Here is an 18157-nt window from a genome sequence, read left to right as displayed (position 1 = left end):
CAATATACTGTTGGCCTTCCAAATAATACAGCTTGCAAAAGACCAGGCAACGAGGAAGAGGAGGAGGAAGAGGAGGAAGAGGAGGGGGACGATGATGGCTCTGAGTCTAGCAGCCCCCTCATTCGTTATCAAATGAATGCTCCCCCAGAAGGGTGTTGTACCACTGATGGTAAGGTGATAAACCTTTCATACAAAGAATGTTAATTTTCAATCAAAATTAATATTTTTATGAATGACCAGCTTTAAACTTAAAATATTAGTATATAAATAAACTGTGCTCCATCACTTCCTGAGGTGGGAATTAAAGTCCATGGAGGGGAGCTGGTTTCTGTGTTATGCTGAGCTGTGTCCACAACTCTGCAGTTGTCACACCAAGCTGTGCTGCATCCAGATAGGATGCTTTCTGTGCTGCATGCTTTAAAACTTGGCGAGGGTCAAAGAGGATGTTCCAAGTTTCTTTCCCCTCTTGAGGAACGGGAAGTGCTGGTGAGCTTTTTTGGCAGTGGTGTCGATGTGGTTGGACAAGGGCAGGCTTTTGTTGATGTTCCCTCCAGGGACTCGAAGCCTTCAGCCCTCTCAAACTCAGCATCACTGATGTAAACAAGATCATGTGCATCGCCCCTTTCCTGAAGGAAATGAGCAGCTCTTTTGCCGGCATTGAGAGAAAAGTTGTTATCATGACACTGTGTCATTAGGCTCTCACCTGCTTCCTGTAATCCGAATCATCAGGATTTGAGATGCAACCCACAACTCCGGTGTCACTTGCAACCTGGAGTGGGAGCAGAATCTGGCCACGCAGCCAGTGGGGAGTGTATAGGGAGTAGAGTAGGGGCTAAGGACACAGCCATGTGATATATCGTTATTGAGAATATTTGACATGGAGATGTTGGTGCTTGGCCAGTCAGTTGGTCAGGAAGTCAAAGATCCATTGCAAAGGAAGGTACTGACTCCCAGCTTCAGGGGGTTTGGATATTATTTTGCTTGGAATTACAGTACTGAAGCAGGAGCTGTGGGAAATAAACAACATTAGTGTCTTTGCTCTCCGGATGCTCCAGAGATGGTGTTTCTTGTATACCTGTTCTGGGTATACTCAGGGCAAATTTCAGAGGTTTAAGGGGTTCTGGAAAGCTGGAGTTAATGCATGTCATGGTTAGCTTTTCAAAGTACTTCATGCTGGCTGCCACTGAGTGATAATCATTCAGGCACATTTGCTTGTTTTTAGAAACATAGAAAAGCTACAGCACAATACAGGCCCTTCGGCCCACAAAGCTGTGCCAAACATGTCCCTACCTTAGAACTACCAAGGCTTTACCCATGGCCCTCTATTTTTCTAAGCTCCATGTAGACATCCAGGAGTCTCTTAAAAGACTCTATCGTTTCCACCCCCACTGCCGCCGCCAGCAACCTATTCCACGCACTCACCACTCTCTGTGTAAAAAAAAACTTAACCCTGACATCTCCTCTGTACCTACTTTTAAGCACCTTAAAACTATGCCCTCTCGTGCTAGCCATTTCAACCCTGGGGAAAAGCCTCTGACTATCCACACAATCAATGCCTCTCATTGTCTTGTACACCTCTATCAAGTCACCTCTCATCCTCCGTCGCTCCAAGGAGAAAAGACTGAGATCACTCAACCTATCCTCATAAGGCCTGCTCCCCAATTCAGGCAACACCCTTGCACCCTTTCTATGGTTTCCACGTCCTTCCTGTAGTGAGGCAACCAGAACTAAGCGCAGTACTCCAAGTGGGTCTGACCAGAGTCCTGTATAGCTGCAACATTACCTCTTGGCTCTTAAACTCAATCCCACGATTGATGAAGCCCAATGCACCGTATACCTCCTTAACCACAGAGTCAACCTGCGTAGCACCTTTAAGTGTCCTATGGATTTGGACCCCAAGATCCCTCTGATCCTCCACACTGCCAAGAGTCTTACCATTAATGCTATATTCTGCCATCTTATTTGACCCCTACCAGAATGAACCACCTCACACTTATCTGGGTTGAACTCCATCTGCCACTTCTCAGCCCAGTTTTGCATCATATCTGTATCCTGTTGTAACCTCTGACAGTCCTCCACACTATCCACAACACCCCCAACCTTTGTGTCATCAGCAAATTTACTAACCCATCCCTCCACTTCTTTATCCAGGTCATTTAGAAAAATCACAAAAAGTAGGGGTCCCAGAACAGATCCCTGAGGCACACTACTGGTCACTGACCTCCATGCAGGATATGACCCTTCTACAATCACTCTTTCCCTTCTGTGGGCAAGCCAGTTCTGGATCCACAAAGCAATGTCCCCTTGGATCCCATGCCTCCTTACTTTCTCAATAAGCCTTGCATGGGGTACCTTATCAAATGCCTTGCTAAAATCCATGTACACTACACCTACGGCTCTACCTTCATCAATGTGTTTAGTCACATCCTCAAAAAATTCAATCAGGCTCGTAAGGCACAACTTGCCTTTGACAAAGCCATGCTGACTATTCCTAATCATATTATACCTCTCCAAATGTACATAAATCCTGCCTCTCAGGATTTTCTCCATCAACTTACCAACCACTGAAGTAAGACTCACTGGCCTATAATTTCCTGGGCTATCCCTACTCCCTTCCTTGAATAAGGGAACAACATCCACAACCCTCCAATCCTCCAGACCTCTCCCATCCTCATTGATGATGCAAAGATCATTGCCAGAGACTCAGCAATCTCCTCCCTCACCTCCCACAGTAGCCTGGGGTACATGGCATCCTGTCCTGGCGATTTATCCAACTTGATGCTTTCCAAAAGCTCTAACACATCCTCTTCCTTAATAGCTACATTCTCAAGCTTTTCAGTCCACTGCAAGTCATCCCTACAATCGCCAAGATCCTTTTCCATAGTGAATACTGAAGCAAAGTATTCATTAATTACCTCTGCTGTTTCCTCTGGTTCCATACACACTTTTCCACTGTCACACTTGATTGGTCCTATTCTCTGATGTCTTATCCTGTTGCTTTTCACATACTTGTAGAATGCCTTGGGGTTTTCCTTAATCCTGTCTGCCAATGCCTTCTCATGGCCCCTTCTGGCTCTCCTAATTTTATTTTTAAGCTCCTTCCTGCTAGCCTTATTATCTTCTAGATTCCTATCATTACTGTATCTAATTTTTTGAACCTCTCGTAAGCTCTTCTTTTCTTCTTGACTAGATTTACAACAGCCTTGGTACACCATGGATCTTGTACCCTACCATCCTTTCCATGTCTCATTGGAACATACCTACTCAGAACCCCACGCGAGTATCCCCTGAACATTTGCCACGTTTCTTCTGTACATTTTCCTGAGAACATCTGTTTCCAATTTATGCTTCCAAGTTCCTGCTTGATAGCCTCATATTTCCCCTTACTCGAATTAAATGTTTCCCTAACTTGCCTGTTCCTATTCCTCTCCAATGCTATGGTAAAGGAGATAGATACCAAAATGATAGTGATCTTAAAGCAGTTGGGAACATCAGATTGAAGCAGGGAGAGGTTAAAAATGTTTGCACATATTCCTGCTAGTTGCTCTGCACGGGAATTAAGGACGTTGCAAGAAGCTTTCCACGGGTCCACTCTCCAAAAGACTGATCTTGTATCTGCAATGGTGACTGTGGATGTATTGGAGGCTATTAGGGCAAGTGGTGACATTCCAACCCCTTCATTTTTATAATGTGCATAGAATGTGCTATGTTCATCGGGAAGGGATATGCTGCCTGACTTCTCTTTGTAGCCCATTATAGCATGTAATCCATGTCAACACTGATGACTGATTTGGGACTCAATTTTGCGCTGATGTTGTCTCTTGGTATGGCAGAAGTCATCTTTTGCATGTTTATGTTCATTTACACATTAAGTGTGGACTCAGAGTGCAAGTTGCTGGCAGCTTCTAATTGCCAGTGAATGGGCCCAAATAACTTGATAAGAATTAAGATTGGCTCTTTGGTCTCTGCAGTCTATTGCCCGTACTATGTCAGCAAGCAAGTCAACACTGGGCATCCATTTAAACCAGTGTCATCACCTGTGTCCAATTAACACACTGTGGAAACTGCTTTTCTCTGCATCTTATCAAAATCACCATGCATTCTTGGTGGGTATTTGGAAATAGGAAGACTGGTGGACAAGTGAAATTAGAAAAGCACAGGAAGCTAGAAACCTGACTAAGATGCCCCCAAACTAATTCCTGTTCCATATTTTTCAAGAAATCTGTTGGTAAGGAGTGGGGTTATTTAATAAACTGGCCCAACTTCTGTTTTCATTTCTGCAGTGGAAAATGTAATTTTTCTGGGATCCGTTATCACACTTGGGAAAGAGCGACTGAATTGCTCTGTGGCTGACCAGGTTTTGGTTCTGTAAGGTGATTTTAGGCCTTCATGATCTGAATGTCCAGAATTGCCAGGCAGTACCAGGAGTGATTCTGACTCAATGATATCTTTATATGACTCTGTCTACAAATCAGCCTTAGAGATAGCTACTTGAGGCACATGAGATTAAGCCAACCAATAGTTACCATTATGTTACACTTGCTCCTCATTGGAGAATAGTGTCTTACATTTGTTGTCTTGCTTTCATTTACTTTCCACTTCCACAATGTAAACTATCCTGCATACATCTATCACCTACCTGCCTCAACTCCACCCCTCCCTCAATGGCTTCTTCTATGCATCATCGCTCACCCTCCCACCTTCTTCCACCAATCAACAAGGACATTAGGGATAACTTTGCTGCTGTTCTGTAAACTATTGCCTTGGCAACTTTTACGTCGACCTGGAGAACAACTGTGGCCTTGGATAATCATCGCTTCCAAAAATGCAGCATGCTGTCAGATTTGCCTTAGAGCATCAACTTTGATTTATGTCTTATGAAACTGACACAAGAACCCTCAGATTGTTAAAGGGAAAGCACTATGACAGAGCCATCTTGGATTAAAAAGATCCATTAAAAGTGATGTCCATTATTAAGGACCCCTATTACCCAGGGCATGCCCTCTTCTCATTGTTACCGTCAGGCAGGAGGTACAGAAGCCTGAAGGCACACACTCAGTGATTCAGGAACAGCTTCTTCCCCTCTGCCATCCGATTCCTAAATGGGCATTGAATCCTTGAACACTACCACACTTTTTAAAAAAAAATATAAATTACTTCTGTTTTTGCACTACTTTAATTTATTCAATATACATATGCTTATTGTAATTGATTGATTTATTTTTTTCTTTCTATATTGTCATGTATTGCATTGAACTCCTGCTGCTAAGTTAACAAATTTCACAACTCGTGCTGGTGATAATAAACCTGGTTCTGATTCTGAGGTTATCTCTTTTTTTTTGCGGGCAATGTGATACCAGATACGAGATCAAATATATGGCATCATTTTAGTCAAGATGTATGTACCATTTTTTCTGTCTTTAGTTTTGGATTCATGGATTGCTCAAAGATTAACTTGAATTTTCAAGCAAACACAAATTTCCTAAATTGACCATTTTGTGTTTGACCTGCACAAGAAATATTCAAACCAAGTAGCCAAGTAAGTTTATAAATGTGAAAATTCAGGAACTTGTCTGATGCTCTTTTCAGCTGAACCTGTCGTTTCACTCTTGTCTTAAAAAATGAGTCTATTTCAGTTTGATTCTTATTACTCTTTTTTTTTTAGGTTTCTGTCAGGCAGGAAAGGACATACGACTAGCTTCCATATCAAACGAGCAGTTTGAACTGCCATCAGGATTCTTGCTAGTTGGTGTAAAGTCTCCAAACCTTCCTGAGCACCTGTTAGTCTGTGCTGTGGATAAGCGATTTTTACCAGATGACAATGGTCGAAATGCTCTATTGGGTAAGATCGGCTTTTTTAAAAAGTCATGACAGTCTATCATTGTGTTCTCAGGACCATATTATTCATGTGGAGTCGGAATCAAGATGCAATCCTAATTCATTCTTAGTTCAATTCATTAAATTTTGATGCAACTTTCATATTAGTAATTCAGCAACAGAAATTCCATGGAATAAAAAAATGTCAATTGAAGAACTAAAAATGCAACCTCTGCATTTTGGAAAAAATTGAAACAGATAATTTTGTTGATCCATGATGATTATAGCTGTTTTTGATTTAAACCAACAGCACAAGTAACCTTCTAAATGCAAAAGGAATAAAGCAGCAATTATTTAGCTATAGAGGGATAGTTCATAGAGGGAACAGAAGTGGAGAGAGTGAGCAGCTTCAATTTCCTGGGTGTCAAGATCTCTGAGGATCTAACCTGGTCCCAACATATTGATGTAGTCCTAAAGAAGGTAAGACAGCGACTATACTTTATTAGGAGCTTGAAGCAATTTGGCATGTCAACAAATACACTCAAAAAATTCTATAGTTGTACCATGGAGAGCATTCTGACAGAGTACATCACTATCTGGTATGGAGGGGCTACTGCACAGGACCGAAAAAATTTGCAGACGGTTGTAAATCTAGTCAGCTCCATCTTGGGCACTAGCCTACAAAGTGCCCAGGACATCTTTAGGGAGTGGTGTCTCAGAAAGGCAGCGTCCATTATCAAAGGCCTCCAGTACCCAGGGCATGCCCTTTTCTCACTGTTACCATCAGGTAGGAGGTACAGAAGCCTGAAGGCACACACTCAGCGATTCAGGAACAGCTTCTTCCCCTCTGCCATCCAATTCCTAAATGGACTTTGAAGCTTTGGACACTAACTCACTTTTTTTAATATACAGTATTTCTCTTTTGCACATTTTTAATAATCTATTCAATATACATAATTGATTTACTTGTTTATTTATTATTATATTTTATTTTATTCATTTTTTTCTCTCCTCTCGCTGCTAGATTATGTATTGTATTAAACTGCTGCTGCCAAGTTAACAAATTTCACGTCACATGCCGGTGATAATAAACCTGATTCTGATATTGTCCCATTTTTACAATAATCTCCATAAGAAGACAGCAATTGTGAAAACTTCAGATATTTAGCTGAAATTCCTGAAAGACCTGGTTTCTTTGCCACATATCTTTCCACATAATGGTGTTCAGAAGTAAAGCAATCCAATTTTAGTCCTGTAATAGTGTTACCCAATTCTAGTCCTGTGTGGCGTTAGGAATTTAAATCACTTTGTTTGCTTGCATGTCCCAGATTACCTGCAGCTCACAGTTCTTGATTTTCACCATTTCTTCTGAGCAAGCAATGACAGTCATAATTTTTAAAGATGAATAACGAAAAAAAAAGCTGCAAGACAGCAAATGCTGTAAGTCTGAAATAAAGCAAATGCTAGAATCACTCAAAAACCAGGCAGCATCTATGGTAAGAGAACCAATTAACATTGCAGGTCTGAGACCTGAAGGGTTTCTGAGCTGAAATATTAACTGTTACTCTTTCTACAGCTGCTGACTGAACTGCAGAGCATTTCTAGCATTTTCTATCTCAGTTTCTATTTTAGAACTGCCCATTAATGTAATTGAAATCCAACTACAATTTTAACAAATCATTGAAAAGAGTAAGTTCTGTTAAATTTCCCCACAAAGTAATCTAATAAAAGTTCAAAATGACACTTTCTTCATCAGGTAGGCTTTAAGCACCTCTCCTACAAACTAATCTTGACACAAAACCAGGACAATCTGGCATTAGCCCCTGTCAGTCTTGGCAGAGTATCTCCGGACACCCAGTGATTTATTACCTGGAAAGTGTAAGAAGCTGGCTGGTGAAATTTAAATAAAACATGGATTTTACATTCATCTAGCAGAAACTAAGCCACAGTTAAAATCAGAGTCCACTGCTCCAAATTGCAGGTTCTTAAGTTGATGCCTTGATTACGGAGAGAAATAGCCTGGGTCTGGGTAAATGGGACAAAGCAAAGAAAAGATCAGCACGGACTGTATGGGTCATAGGGCCTGTTTTTGTGCTGTAGTACTCTATGACAAACTTAAAATTGAAAGTAAAGTAACAGTTTGGAAGTTAAAGTGAAATTATATCCACTGTACAGTGTTTATTTTACTTTAAGTGTTTTATAAATATTTACATTCTGCTCAGACTGAATCAAACCAGTTCACAGATGGCACTTTGAAGGAATTATGGTATCGAAGTAAGATAAAAAAAATCTTGACATACAATACACATCACTCAAACTTGGCCAAGACTGCAGAGTAGTCTCAGTGCTCACATTCCACAGTACTTTTACAGTGGATACTGTGGAGACTGCAGCAAGAACTACATCAGCTAGACAGGACATAAACTCTCAACTTATGGGAACACAAACTGTGGAGGCTGCAACAAAAGTACGTTGGTTAGACAGGACATAAACTCTCAAATTACGGGAACACAAACTGGCAGCATGGAGACATGATCCACTGTCGTTGATCTGGGACCATGAAAACCACTTTAACTGGGACATTGTGGATATTCTGGTGCAGGCAAATGTGAAACAGGGATGAGAATTATTAGAAGCATGGTTCCCTTCTCATAACTCCATAAACAAACTTATCAAAATAGACACCATCTACGAACACCTATGAGCCAAAGAAACGCAAGCCAATAGAATTCAAAGGTAAACTGAAGTGGAAGCTGATCAGAATTGAGGCATGCAAACAGGGGCCTATATAAATGTGAGCACTCCCAGAGAGAAAAACAAACAACTGTGCACTTAGGACAGGGGTCCCCAACAAATTTAACAAATCATTGAAAATAGAAAGTTCTGTTAAATTGGTTTGCTTGTTTATTTTTTAGTATATTTTTTGCACCGCGGACCGGTTTAATATTGACAATATTCTTGCGGACCGGCCGACCGGGGGGTGGGAGGGTGCTCAAGTAGGGTTAAACTCACCTCAACATGTCTTTTACAGTTAGGGTTGCCAACTTTCTCACTCCCAAATAAGGGACAAAAGTAGCAGTCAAATCCCGGGACACTTTACCCTGGAAAAGACTACCATGACCTTGAAGCCTTCCACGGGCACCTGTGTGTGCATGCGTGATGTGTGCATATGATGTGCGCATGCGCGTACGTGCCAATCCCAGAAATCGGTTTTGCCTTCATCTTCCCGACTATACTGTACATACATTATTTCTACTTTATATAGGCCGGGTATTTATCATATCATTCCTGCTTTTACTATATGTTAGTGTCATTTTAGGTTTTATGTGTTATTTGGTATGATTTGTTAGGTTATTTTTTGGGGCTGGGAATGCTCAAAAATTTTTCCCATATAAATTAATGGTAATTGCTTCTTCGCTTCATGCCATTTGGGCACGAAAGGTTTCATAGGAACGCTCTACCTTAGCGGGGGAAATACGGGACAAGGGCAGTCCTGTATGGGACAAACCAATTTAGCCCAATATATGGGATGTCCCGGCAAATACGGGACAGTTGGCAACCCTATGTTCAAGTTCAACAGTGCGTGACAGGGAATGAGGAAAGGTGCAGCTGACTCATATCGTTTCCTCACGGCCCGGTAGCACATGCTTTGCGCCCGGTACCGGTCCGCGGCCTGGTGGTTGGGGACCGCTGACTTAGGATGTCACCTCAACTGGTGATGAAACATCTGCAAGCTAATTGTCAAGCTCTGCGAACACCACAATATCAAACTTTTACAGACACATTGAAAATATGTGCCTCTTAAACATAATGAAAGCTTATTAGATATTACAATGGATATATATTCAGTTTATAGAGAGTCACTTGCTTACAGTTTTCCTGGCCATTTTACAGTTTAAGTTTGTCTTGAGTATGTTGATGCGTCAGCTCAGTTGTTTATGTATTATGTTCATCTTTGACCTCTCCAGTTAGCTTTGTTTTACGGACATAACAAGTAAGAGATTGCAATATGGTAGGATAGGTTTATGTGTACTGTTTTACAATTCCAAGGATCTTTGCAAAACAGAAGAGTGGGAGAATATTTGTTATTTATATGGCTTCTTTTAAGTGGATAGCTTCAAACATCGGAACACAAGGTTGAAAAACAAATTGTTCGTGCAAAGCTGTTAAGGAGTTGACCATGTATATGAGCTATTAATGTGACAGTGTTTTAGGAAATTTGTAATCATGGAGGATATGAATATATCTAAAGTGTCATACACAGACTAGATTGAAAGAACTGTTAACAAATTTATTTGTTGAGGCAATTAATAAGTGTTCCAATATGAAATGTGTGTTTCAAAACCTACAATCTTGACTCCTGTATTTGTTGTTCAGTCAATGTAATTTAAACACATTAGACCGGTCAGTCTCGTCGTTTGTGGGAGCTTGCTGTGCATTACATATTAGTTGCTGTAGGCCCTACGTTGATTATAAAGTGTTTTAGAATATCCTGAAATTTTGAAAAGTGTACAGTGGAGAGCATTCTGTCAGGTTTGCCTGGAGGCTGCAATGAACAGGATCGCAAGAGGTTTCTCAAGGTTGTAGACTTATCAGGTTGTGTCATGGGCAAATACTCCCCACCGTTGAGGATATTGCCAAGAGGCAGTGCCTCAAGAAGGTGGCATCCATCTCTAAGGACCCTCAATGTGCAAGACATGCTTTCTTCTTGTTACTACCTTCAGGAGGAGGTGCACGAGCTTGAAGACCCACACTGAACGAATTAGAAACAGCTTCTCCTCTGCCATCAGACCTTTGAATGGTCGATGAACACTACTTCATTATTTTTTGCACCACTTAATTATTTTGTAATTTTTAGTAATTTTTATGTCTTTATTCTTTACTGTTGCCACACATCAACACTACATATAAGACAGTGATAATAAACTCATTTCTAATTCTGATTTTTTCATACAAGGAGCTAAATAAATAAAATCTTTCTGGAAATTGTGGAATCCTACTTGTGGAATGTTGCTTGTTAAATCCTAACAAGTACAAATGAATAATTGATGTAGAATTCTGTGCAGGCAGTTTGCGAATCTTCTGGAATTTAAGTTTGACTGTTCAGAAATTCACTACAAATGATATAATTTAAAATCTTGAGTGCTTTAAGTGTTATGTTGGAAAAATCCCAAAGACAGAAATGAATAGGGAAAATATTTAAATGCCTTCCTTTTGTGCTACCAGTCGTAGCCAAGGGGTCAGAGTTGTACATAATATATAAGCAAATAGGCTGATAAATCAACATATGCCAAGACATGCTAAAGAGCAGCTTAAATTGTAAAAGGGTCACGCAAAGGTAACTCTTTGACAGCTGGATTTGCACTTAGTGGCCACTTTAAATACACCTGGATTTATTAATGGAAATAGCAAATCAGCCAATCGTGGCAACAACTCAGTGCATAAGACCATGCAGACATGATCAAGAAATTCAGTTGTTGTTTGGCTCAAACATCAGAATAGGGGAAGAAACGAAATCTAAGTATCTTTGAACTTGGAATGATTGTCAATGCCATTCTGCTGAACTCCTGGGATTTTCACACAGGTCTGTGGAATTTACAGAGAATGGTGCGAGAAACAAAAAACATCCATTCAGCAGCAGTTCTGTGAGCGAAAACTTCTTATTAATGAGAGTGGTCAGAGCTCAATGGCCAGACTGGTTCAAGGTGACTGTAACCTAAGCAACCGCATGTTACAACTGTGGTGTGCAGAAGAGCATCTCTGAATGCACAACACATTCAATCATGAAGTGGATGGGCTACAGCAGCAGAAGACCGCAAATATACAATCTTTGGCCACTTTATTTGGTACAGCAGGTAAATAAAGTGGCCATTGAGGGTATATCCATTGTAATATTGTGAATTTTCTTCCATGGGGACAAATATAAATGTTGATGCTCCCACCTCAGGTGACAGTCTGTAGCTGAAAGTTGTGTACAATGTTTTTAAATGTGAAAAATGAGCATGTTAGTGACATACTTGAGAAATGATCCTGTCAGAGCAGAATAACCTGCAGTTGGTGTGTAATTAACAGATTGGGTCAAAGTTCTGTGTTGACCACATTCGGTCATGAGTATGACATTTACTCAAATGAACGTGGCCCTGACTGCCACAAAAGCAAACTTTTGGCCAGCTTATTTACACTGTGTGATAAAAAGAACGTGTGAGTGTGCTGGATACTAGAAACACTGAGCTTTTTGACTATCAGACTAAATGCTATGTTTGGCATAAGCCATACACCGCACATCATAAAAAACACACCACCGCTACTGTGAAGCATGGTGGTAGCTGCATCATACTGTGGGGATGCTTTACTGCAGCAGGCCCTGTAAGGCTTGTGAAGTAAAATGAATGCAGCAAAATACAGGGAAATCTTGGAGGAAGACCTGATGCAGATGCAAGAGGACTGCGACTTGGGAGGAGATTTGTTTTCCAGCAAGACCATGACCCTAAACATAAAGCCAAAGCTGTGCAGGAATGACTTAAAGACGCAAAGTTAATGTCCTGGAGTGGCCAAGTCAGAGTCCATAGCTCAATCCAATTGTGAATTTGTGGCTGGTGTTGAAAGGGGCTGTTCCCTCACATTCCCCATGCAATCTGACAGAGCTTGAGCAGTTTTGGGAAGAAGAATGGGGAAAATTTGCAGTGACCAGAAGTGCAGAGCTGATAAGAGACCTATCCACACAGACTCAAGGCTGTAATTGCTGCCAAAGGTGCATCTACTCGTCATCGTGACTATCCCTCGAGGTCGAGGATGATGGTCTTCATTCTGTTCATCTACTTATGGGCTCTCAAGTGGCCTATGGGACCAACCTTGGCTTTGAAAGTTCTTCCGCATTCAGGACAGGTAGTTCCAGATGGCAGATCGGGCTTTGGTTGTTGCTGCCTCTCTTTCCATTTTCTTCTCTTTTCTTCTAATTCTGCACATCTGTTGGCTTCGAAAGTTGCTGTTCCTTCTCGGATGATGGCTTGCCGGAGTTTCCTGTCCTTGGCATTGGTTTCCCAATTGTTGATGTCGATGTTACATTTCTTCATGTTGGCTATTAAGATGTCTTTGAATCTCTTCTGTTGTCCGCCTCTTTTACGTTTGCCTTCTTTAAGCTGGGAGTAGAAGATTTGTTTTGGCAGACGTTCGTCTTTCATCCGAACAACATGACTGCTCCATCTTAGTTGGTTCTTGATGACGTAGGCTTCAATGCTTGTTGTTTTTGCTTCATTTAGCTGCTAAATACTGACTTGAAGGGGGTGAATACTTACGTATTCAATTATTTTGTGTTTTATATTTGTAATTGATTTAGATCACATGGTAGAGATCCGTTTTCATTTGGACACAAAAGAGACTTTTTCTGTTGATCAGCGTCAAGAAAAAGCCAAATTAAAACCACTGTGATTGAATGTTGTAAAACATTAAGACATGAAAATTTTCAGGGGTGGGGCGGTGTGAAGACTTTTTTTGGCATTGTATCTCCTTAGTAAACAGAATGTTTTTTCCTGTGCATTGTCTCGATTAAGTCCTGTAGCTGGGCATTGGAGAACCTGAAAGCACCCACTGGATCCTTTCCAACCATTTTTAAATTTTCCCATGGGAAGCCAGTTGCATTGTCATGGAATTGTGTCCATAGGAGGCTGAAGGAGTGTGTCTGAAACTTACTGTGTCTGCATTTCTCAGCTGATCAAATTTCTTGGCAATTGCATTTAAGACTGGCTAAGCTTGTATTTATGAATTGAGTATGAAGATTTGGGTAGGCCCCGCTTATATCAACCAGCTGCTGCTTGTGTTCACTTCAGCATGTTCAGCTCCGGTGATTCCATAAGACCATAAGACATAGGAGCAGAAATAGGCCATTCAGCCCATTGAGTCTGCTCCACCACTCCATCATGGCTGATCCCAGATCCCACTCAACCCCATACACCTGCCTTCTCACCATATCCTTTGATGCCCTGACCGATCTGGAAACAATCAACTTCCGCCTTAAATATACCCATGGACTTGGCGTCCACTGAAATCTATGGCAGAATTCTACAGATTCACTACTCTCTGGCTAAAAAAATTTCTCCTTGCCTCTGTTCTAAACTGTTGCCCCTCAAATTTGAATCTGTGCCCTCTTGTGCTGGATACCCCCACCATAGGAAACATCCTTTCCACATCCACTCTCTCTAGTCCTTTCAACATTCAGTAGATTCCAGTGAAACCATGTAAAAACAGCATGAACATTGATTTCTTAAACTTCCAGTAATGCCCTCCCTCACTATTTACCATCCCCCTTCCCTCTCCCACCTTATCTCCTTGCCTGCTCATCGCCTCCCTCGGGTGCTTCTCCCCACTTTTTCTTTTTCTTTCTTTCATGTCCTTCTGTCTCTTTCGCCAATCAACTTCCCAGCTTTTTACTTCATCCCTTCCCCTCCACATTTCACCTATCACCTGGTGTTTCTTTCTCCCCTCCCCTCACCTTTTAAATCTAACCTCAGCCATTTTCCCTCTAGTCCTGCCAAAGGGTTTCGGCCTGAAAAGTTGACTGTACTTTTTCCATAGATGTTGCCTGGCTTGCTGAGCTCCTCCAGAACTTTGTGTGTGTTACTCTGATTTCCAGCATCTGCAGATTTTTTCTTGTTTGCCATTCTTCCTGCATATGCTTGTATTCCAGCAATTAAAGCTGAAAGTTTGTGTGCCAGAACTCGCCACAGCTCCAGTCAAGCAGATTTAGTATTTTTTACTTCAGTAGCATTTACTCAACAATGTGAAAATTTGTTCCAGTATGCTCCAGCTGCAAAAAAAAAATCTCGTCCAGTTAACTATATCCGATTCCTTGCCTGTACTGCATGTCAGGAGTGGGATACCTCCTGGTCGTGGCACACAGTTTGGATTTTGTCAGCACAATTAAATTCCCCTTTATAGCCTTGCTCAAAAAAATCAACAAAAAGGCTAACTGTCATAAGAATGAGTTCTCTGAAGTCAAGGGAACATTTAATAGGGTATGGCATCTTAAACTGACACGACTGAAGTCAATAGGAATCGGGAAGTTCTATTTCTGGAGTTATCCTTAATGTTTGACCATTGCTGGATGTGTTCCACAGGTCATGTTTAGGTTCAACCATCTTCAGCTGCCTTCTGAATGACTTTGCTAAAATGCTAATTTCCGAAGTGGGGATGTTTGATGATGAATATACTGCAGTAAGTTCCATTTCCTCAGGAACTGTGGCAGCCCATTCCTTCGTGCAGCAAGATCCTGACAATATTCGGTGATTGGCTGATAAGTGGTAAATAGCAAATAGACAACACAAATGCCAGGCTGTGACTATTTGAAACAAGAGAATTTTGAACCAAACGCTCTTCGCATTCAGTGACATTGACTCTGCAGAGTTGAACTACCTACAAAATCGTATTCCCATGTTTTATGTACTCCAATGACAATTCCCAACCTGCATTCTCTACTACCAGGAAAGACAAGGCCATTAGACTCAATGGAGCTTCACTTGCATATTCCCTCCAATATGCTTATCACCTTGACGAGGAGCTATAGTCTCTGTACCTTCATCGTGGGATCTGAACTATGGAACTACTTACCCAACAGTGGGAATGCTTTCACTAGAAAGACTGCAACAGTTCAAGATGGTGGTTCAACACAACTTCATTAAGGACATGATAATTGTTGATAAATGCTGACCTTGCTGGTAAGCAGCATCCCATAAATTACAACAAACATTAACAATGAGTTTAAGGAGAGAGATTTTCTCTCAATGAGAGGAGAAGGAAAATGCTTGCAGAAAATATAATGCTCTGTATTAGGAAGAGTTGAGGCAGAAACTAAAACACACTCAGATAAAAATGAGTAAATATTTGAGCAAGCAGAAGAGTATGGCCATTAGGGTTTGGTTTTGATTGCTCTTGCTGAGATTTAGCACAGATGTCACCGATTAAATGTCTGATTCCTGCTCTAAGTGTTTATGGTTTTATTGTTAATTCCCTGAGCAAGATGTTGACAGCAGAATCTAATTTTCCTTTACCGTGACCTTGCACAACCCTGCTCTCAGTACCTGAGTCATGCTTTCCATGGGTGGATATAGATTTTGTACAACATTTGAAAGCTTGTTTCTGATTGCCTAATTTATTTAACTAATTATGTTAATACTTGATTTTTTTTTTGTATTTTAAGTAAAAGTATTCCTAAATGCTAAGTATGCCTTTTAAAGTGGGTAGAATTAGACCATAAGACCATAAGACAAAGGAGCAGAAGTAGGCCATTCAACCCATTGAGTCTGCTCCGCCATTTTATCATGAGCTGATCCATTTTCTCCTATTTAGTCCCACTCCCCCGCCTTCTCACCATAACCTTTGATGCCCTGGCTACTCAGATACCTATCAATCTCTGTCTTAAATACACCCAATGACTTGGCCTCCACTGCTGCCTGTGGCAACAAATTCCATAGATTCACCACCCTCTGATTAAAAAAATTTCTTCGCATTTCCGTTCTGAATGGGCGCCCTTCAATCCTTAAGTCATGCCTTCTCGTACTAGACTCCCCCATCATGGGAAACAACTTTGCCACATCCACTCTGTCCATGCCTTTTAACATTTGAAATGTTTCTATGAAGTCTCCCCTCATTCTTCTAAACTCCAAGGAATACAGTCCAAGAGCGGACAATCGTTCCTCATATGTTAACACTCTCATTCCCGGAATCATTCTAGTGAATCTTCTCTGTACCCCCTCCATCGTCAGCACATCCTTTCTTAAATAAGGAGACCAAAACTGCCCACAGTACTCCAAGTGAGGTCTCACCAGCGCCTTATGGAGCCTCAACATCACATCCCTGCTCCTATACTCTATTCCTCGAGAAATGAATGCCAACATTGCATTCGCCTTCTTCACTACCGACTCAACCTGGAGGTTAACCTTAAGCGTATCCTGTATGAGGACTCCCAAGTCCCGTTGCATCTCAGAACTTTGAATTCTTTCCCCATTTAAATAATAGTCTGCCCGTTTATTTTTTCTGCCAAAGTGCATAACCATACACTTTCCAACATTGTACTTCATTTGCCACTTCTCTGCCATTGTTCCAATCTATCCAAGTCTCTTTGCAGACTCTCCGTTTCCTCAGCACTACAGGGCCCTCCACCTATCTTCGTATCGTCAGCAAACTTAGCCACAAAGCCATCTATTCCATAATCCAAATCGTTGATGTACAATGTAAAAAGAAGCGGCCCCATCACTGATCCCTGTGGAACACCACTGGTAACCGGCAGCCAACCAGAATAGGATCCCTGTATTCCCACTCTCTGTTTCCTGCCAATCAGCCAACGCTCTATCCACATATGTAACTTTCCTGTAATTCCATGGGCTCTTATCTTGTTAAGTAGCCTCATGTGTAGCAGTTTTAAGCATAAAGAAGAAAGTTCTGATGGATAATAAATATTATTGATGTCAACTTGAGTTAAAAATAGTCTGTTGCTGTTTGGAAGAACTGTGACAATTTCATTCTTCTCTGCAGAAATGTAGTTTCAGTGTACTTATGATGTAGAAGTGGCATTAGTCAAGTATGCATGTTAATTCTGGGAATCCTCTACAAGGAATAGATTTACTTGATGCATCATCGTGGCTGAAGTACTTAACAGTGGTGTTTCTTACCTGGCACTAATACTGGCACAATATTGGAGTAACTTTGGGTGACTTGACCTGTTTCTAAAAGTGTCAGGAAGGAAACTGGAAAAGTAAGACTGCTTTTCTGGTGCTTGATTAAACGTCATGATGATATTTGGGTCACGATAAAATGTTTGGAGTTGTCTGAGATTGTAACCAAAAATGAAAATTCAAGCCCTCACCTGATAAACACAGACAACGTTTTCCACATAAGATTGGTGAATTAATTTATTATTGTCATGTATACCAAGATACAGGGGAAAACTTGTCTTGCACACTGTCCATACAGATCAATTAATTAAAATTGAGGTAGTATAAGGTAAAACAATAACAGAATGTAGTGCAGGTAGACAGAAAGGAGCAAAGTCACACCATGGTAGATTGCAAGATCAAGGGGGTCATTCAGTAGTAACAGTGGGATGGAAGCTGTCCTTGAGTCTGGTGGTACATGCTGTCAGGCTGTTGTATATTCTGTCACTAGTGTGGGAAAGAAGAGAGAATGTCTTGGGGTGAGTGGGACCTTTGATTATACTGGCTGCTTTAGCGAGGCAGGGAGAAATGTAGACCATGGAGAGAAGGCTGGTTTCCTTGATGTATTCACCTGTGTCCTATCCAGATGCATCATGGCTTGGTATGGGAGCTCCTTGGTCCATGACAGTTTCTTG

At 41.2% G+C, this 18157-nt stretch overlaps 1 protein-coding gene across 4 annotated transcripts in view; it reads left to right on the top strand.

Moving 5' to 3' along the window:
• greb1 (growth regulating estrogen receptor binding 1) overlaps positions 1-18157 on the top strand; it is a 304535-nt gene that overhangs the window by 171882 nt on the left and 114496 nt on the right. For all 4 annotated transcript variants that reach the window (XM_063037530.1, XM_063037522.1, XM_063037506.1 and 1 more), the window contains exons 4-5: positions 32-169; positions 5666-5842. In XM_063037530.1, coding sequence (XP_062893600.1) covers positions 32-169; positions 5666-5842 — 315 coding nt within the window. The remainder of the gene's footprint in view (positions 1-31; positions 170-5665; positions 5843-18157) is intronic.

The sequence above is a fragment of the Mobula hypostoma genome, chromosome 2 (assembly GCF_963921235.1).
Source record: "Mobula hypostoma chromosome 2, sMobHyp1.1, whole genome shotgun sequence".
NCBI lineage: Eukaryota > Metazoa > Chordata > Chondrichthyes > Myliobatiformes > Myliobatidae > Mobula > Mobula hypostoma.
Note: the sequence above shows the minus strand (reverse complement) of the source record. Positions and strands in the feature narration are given on the sequence as shown.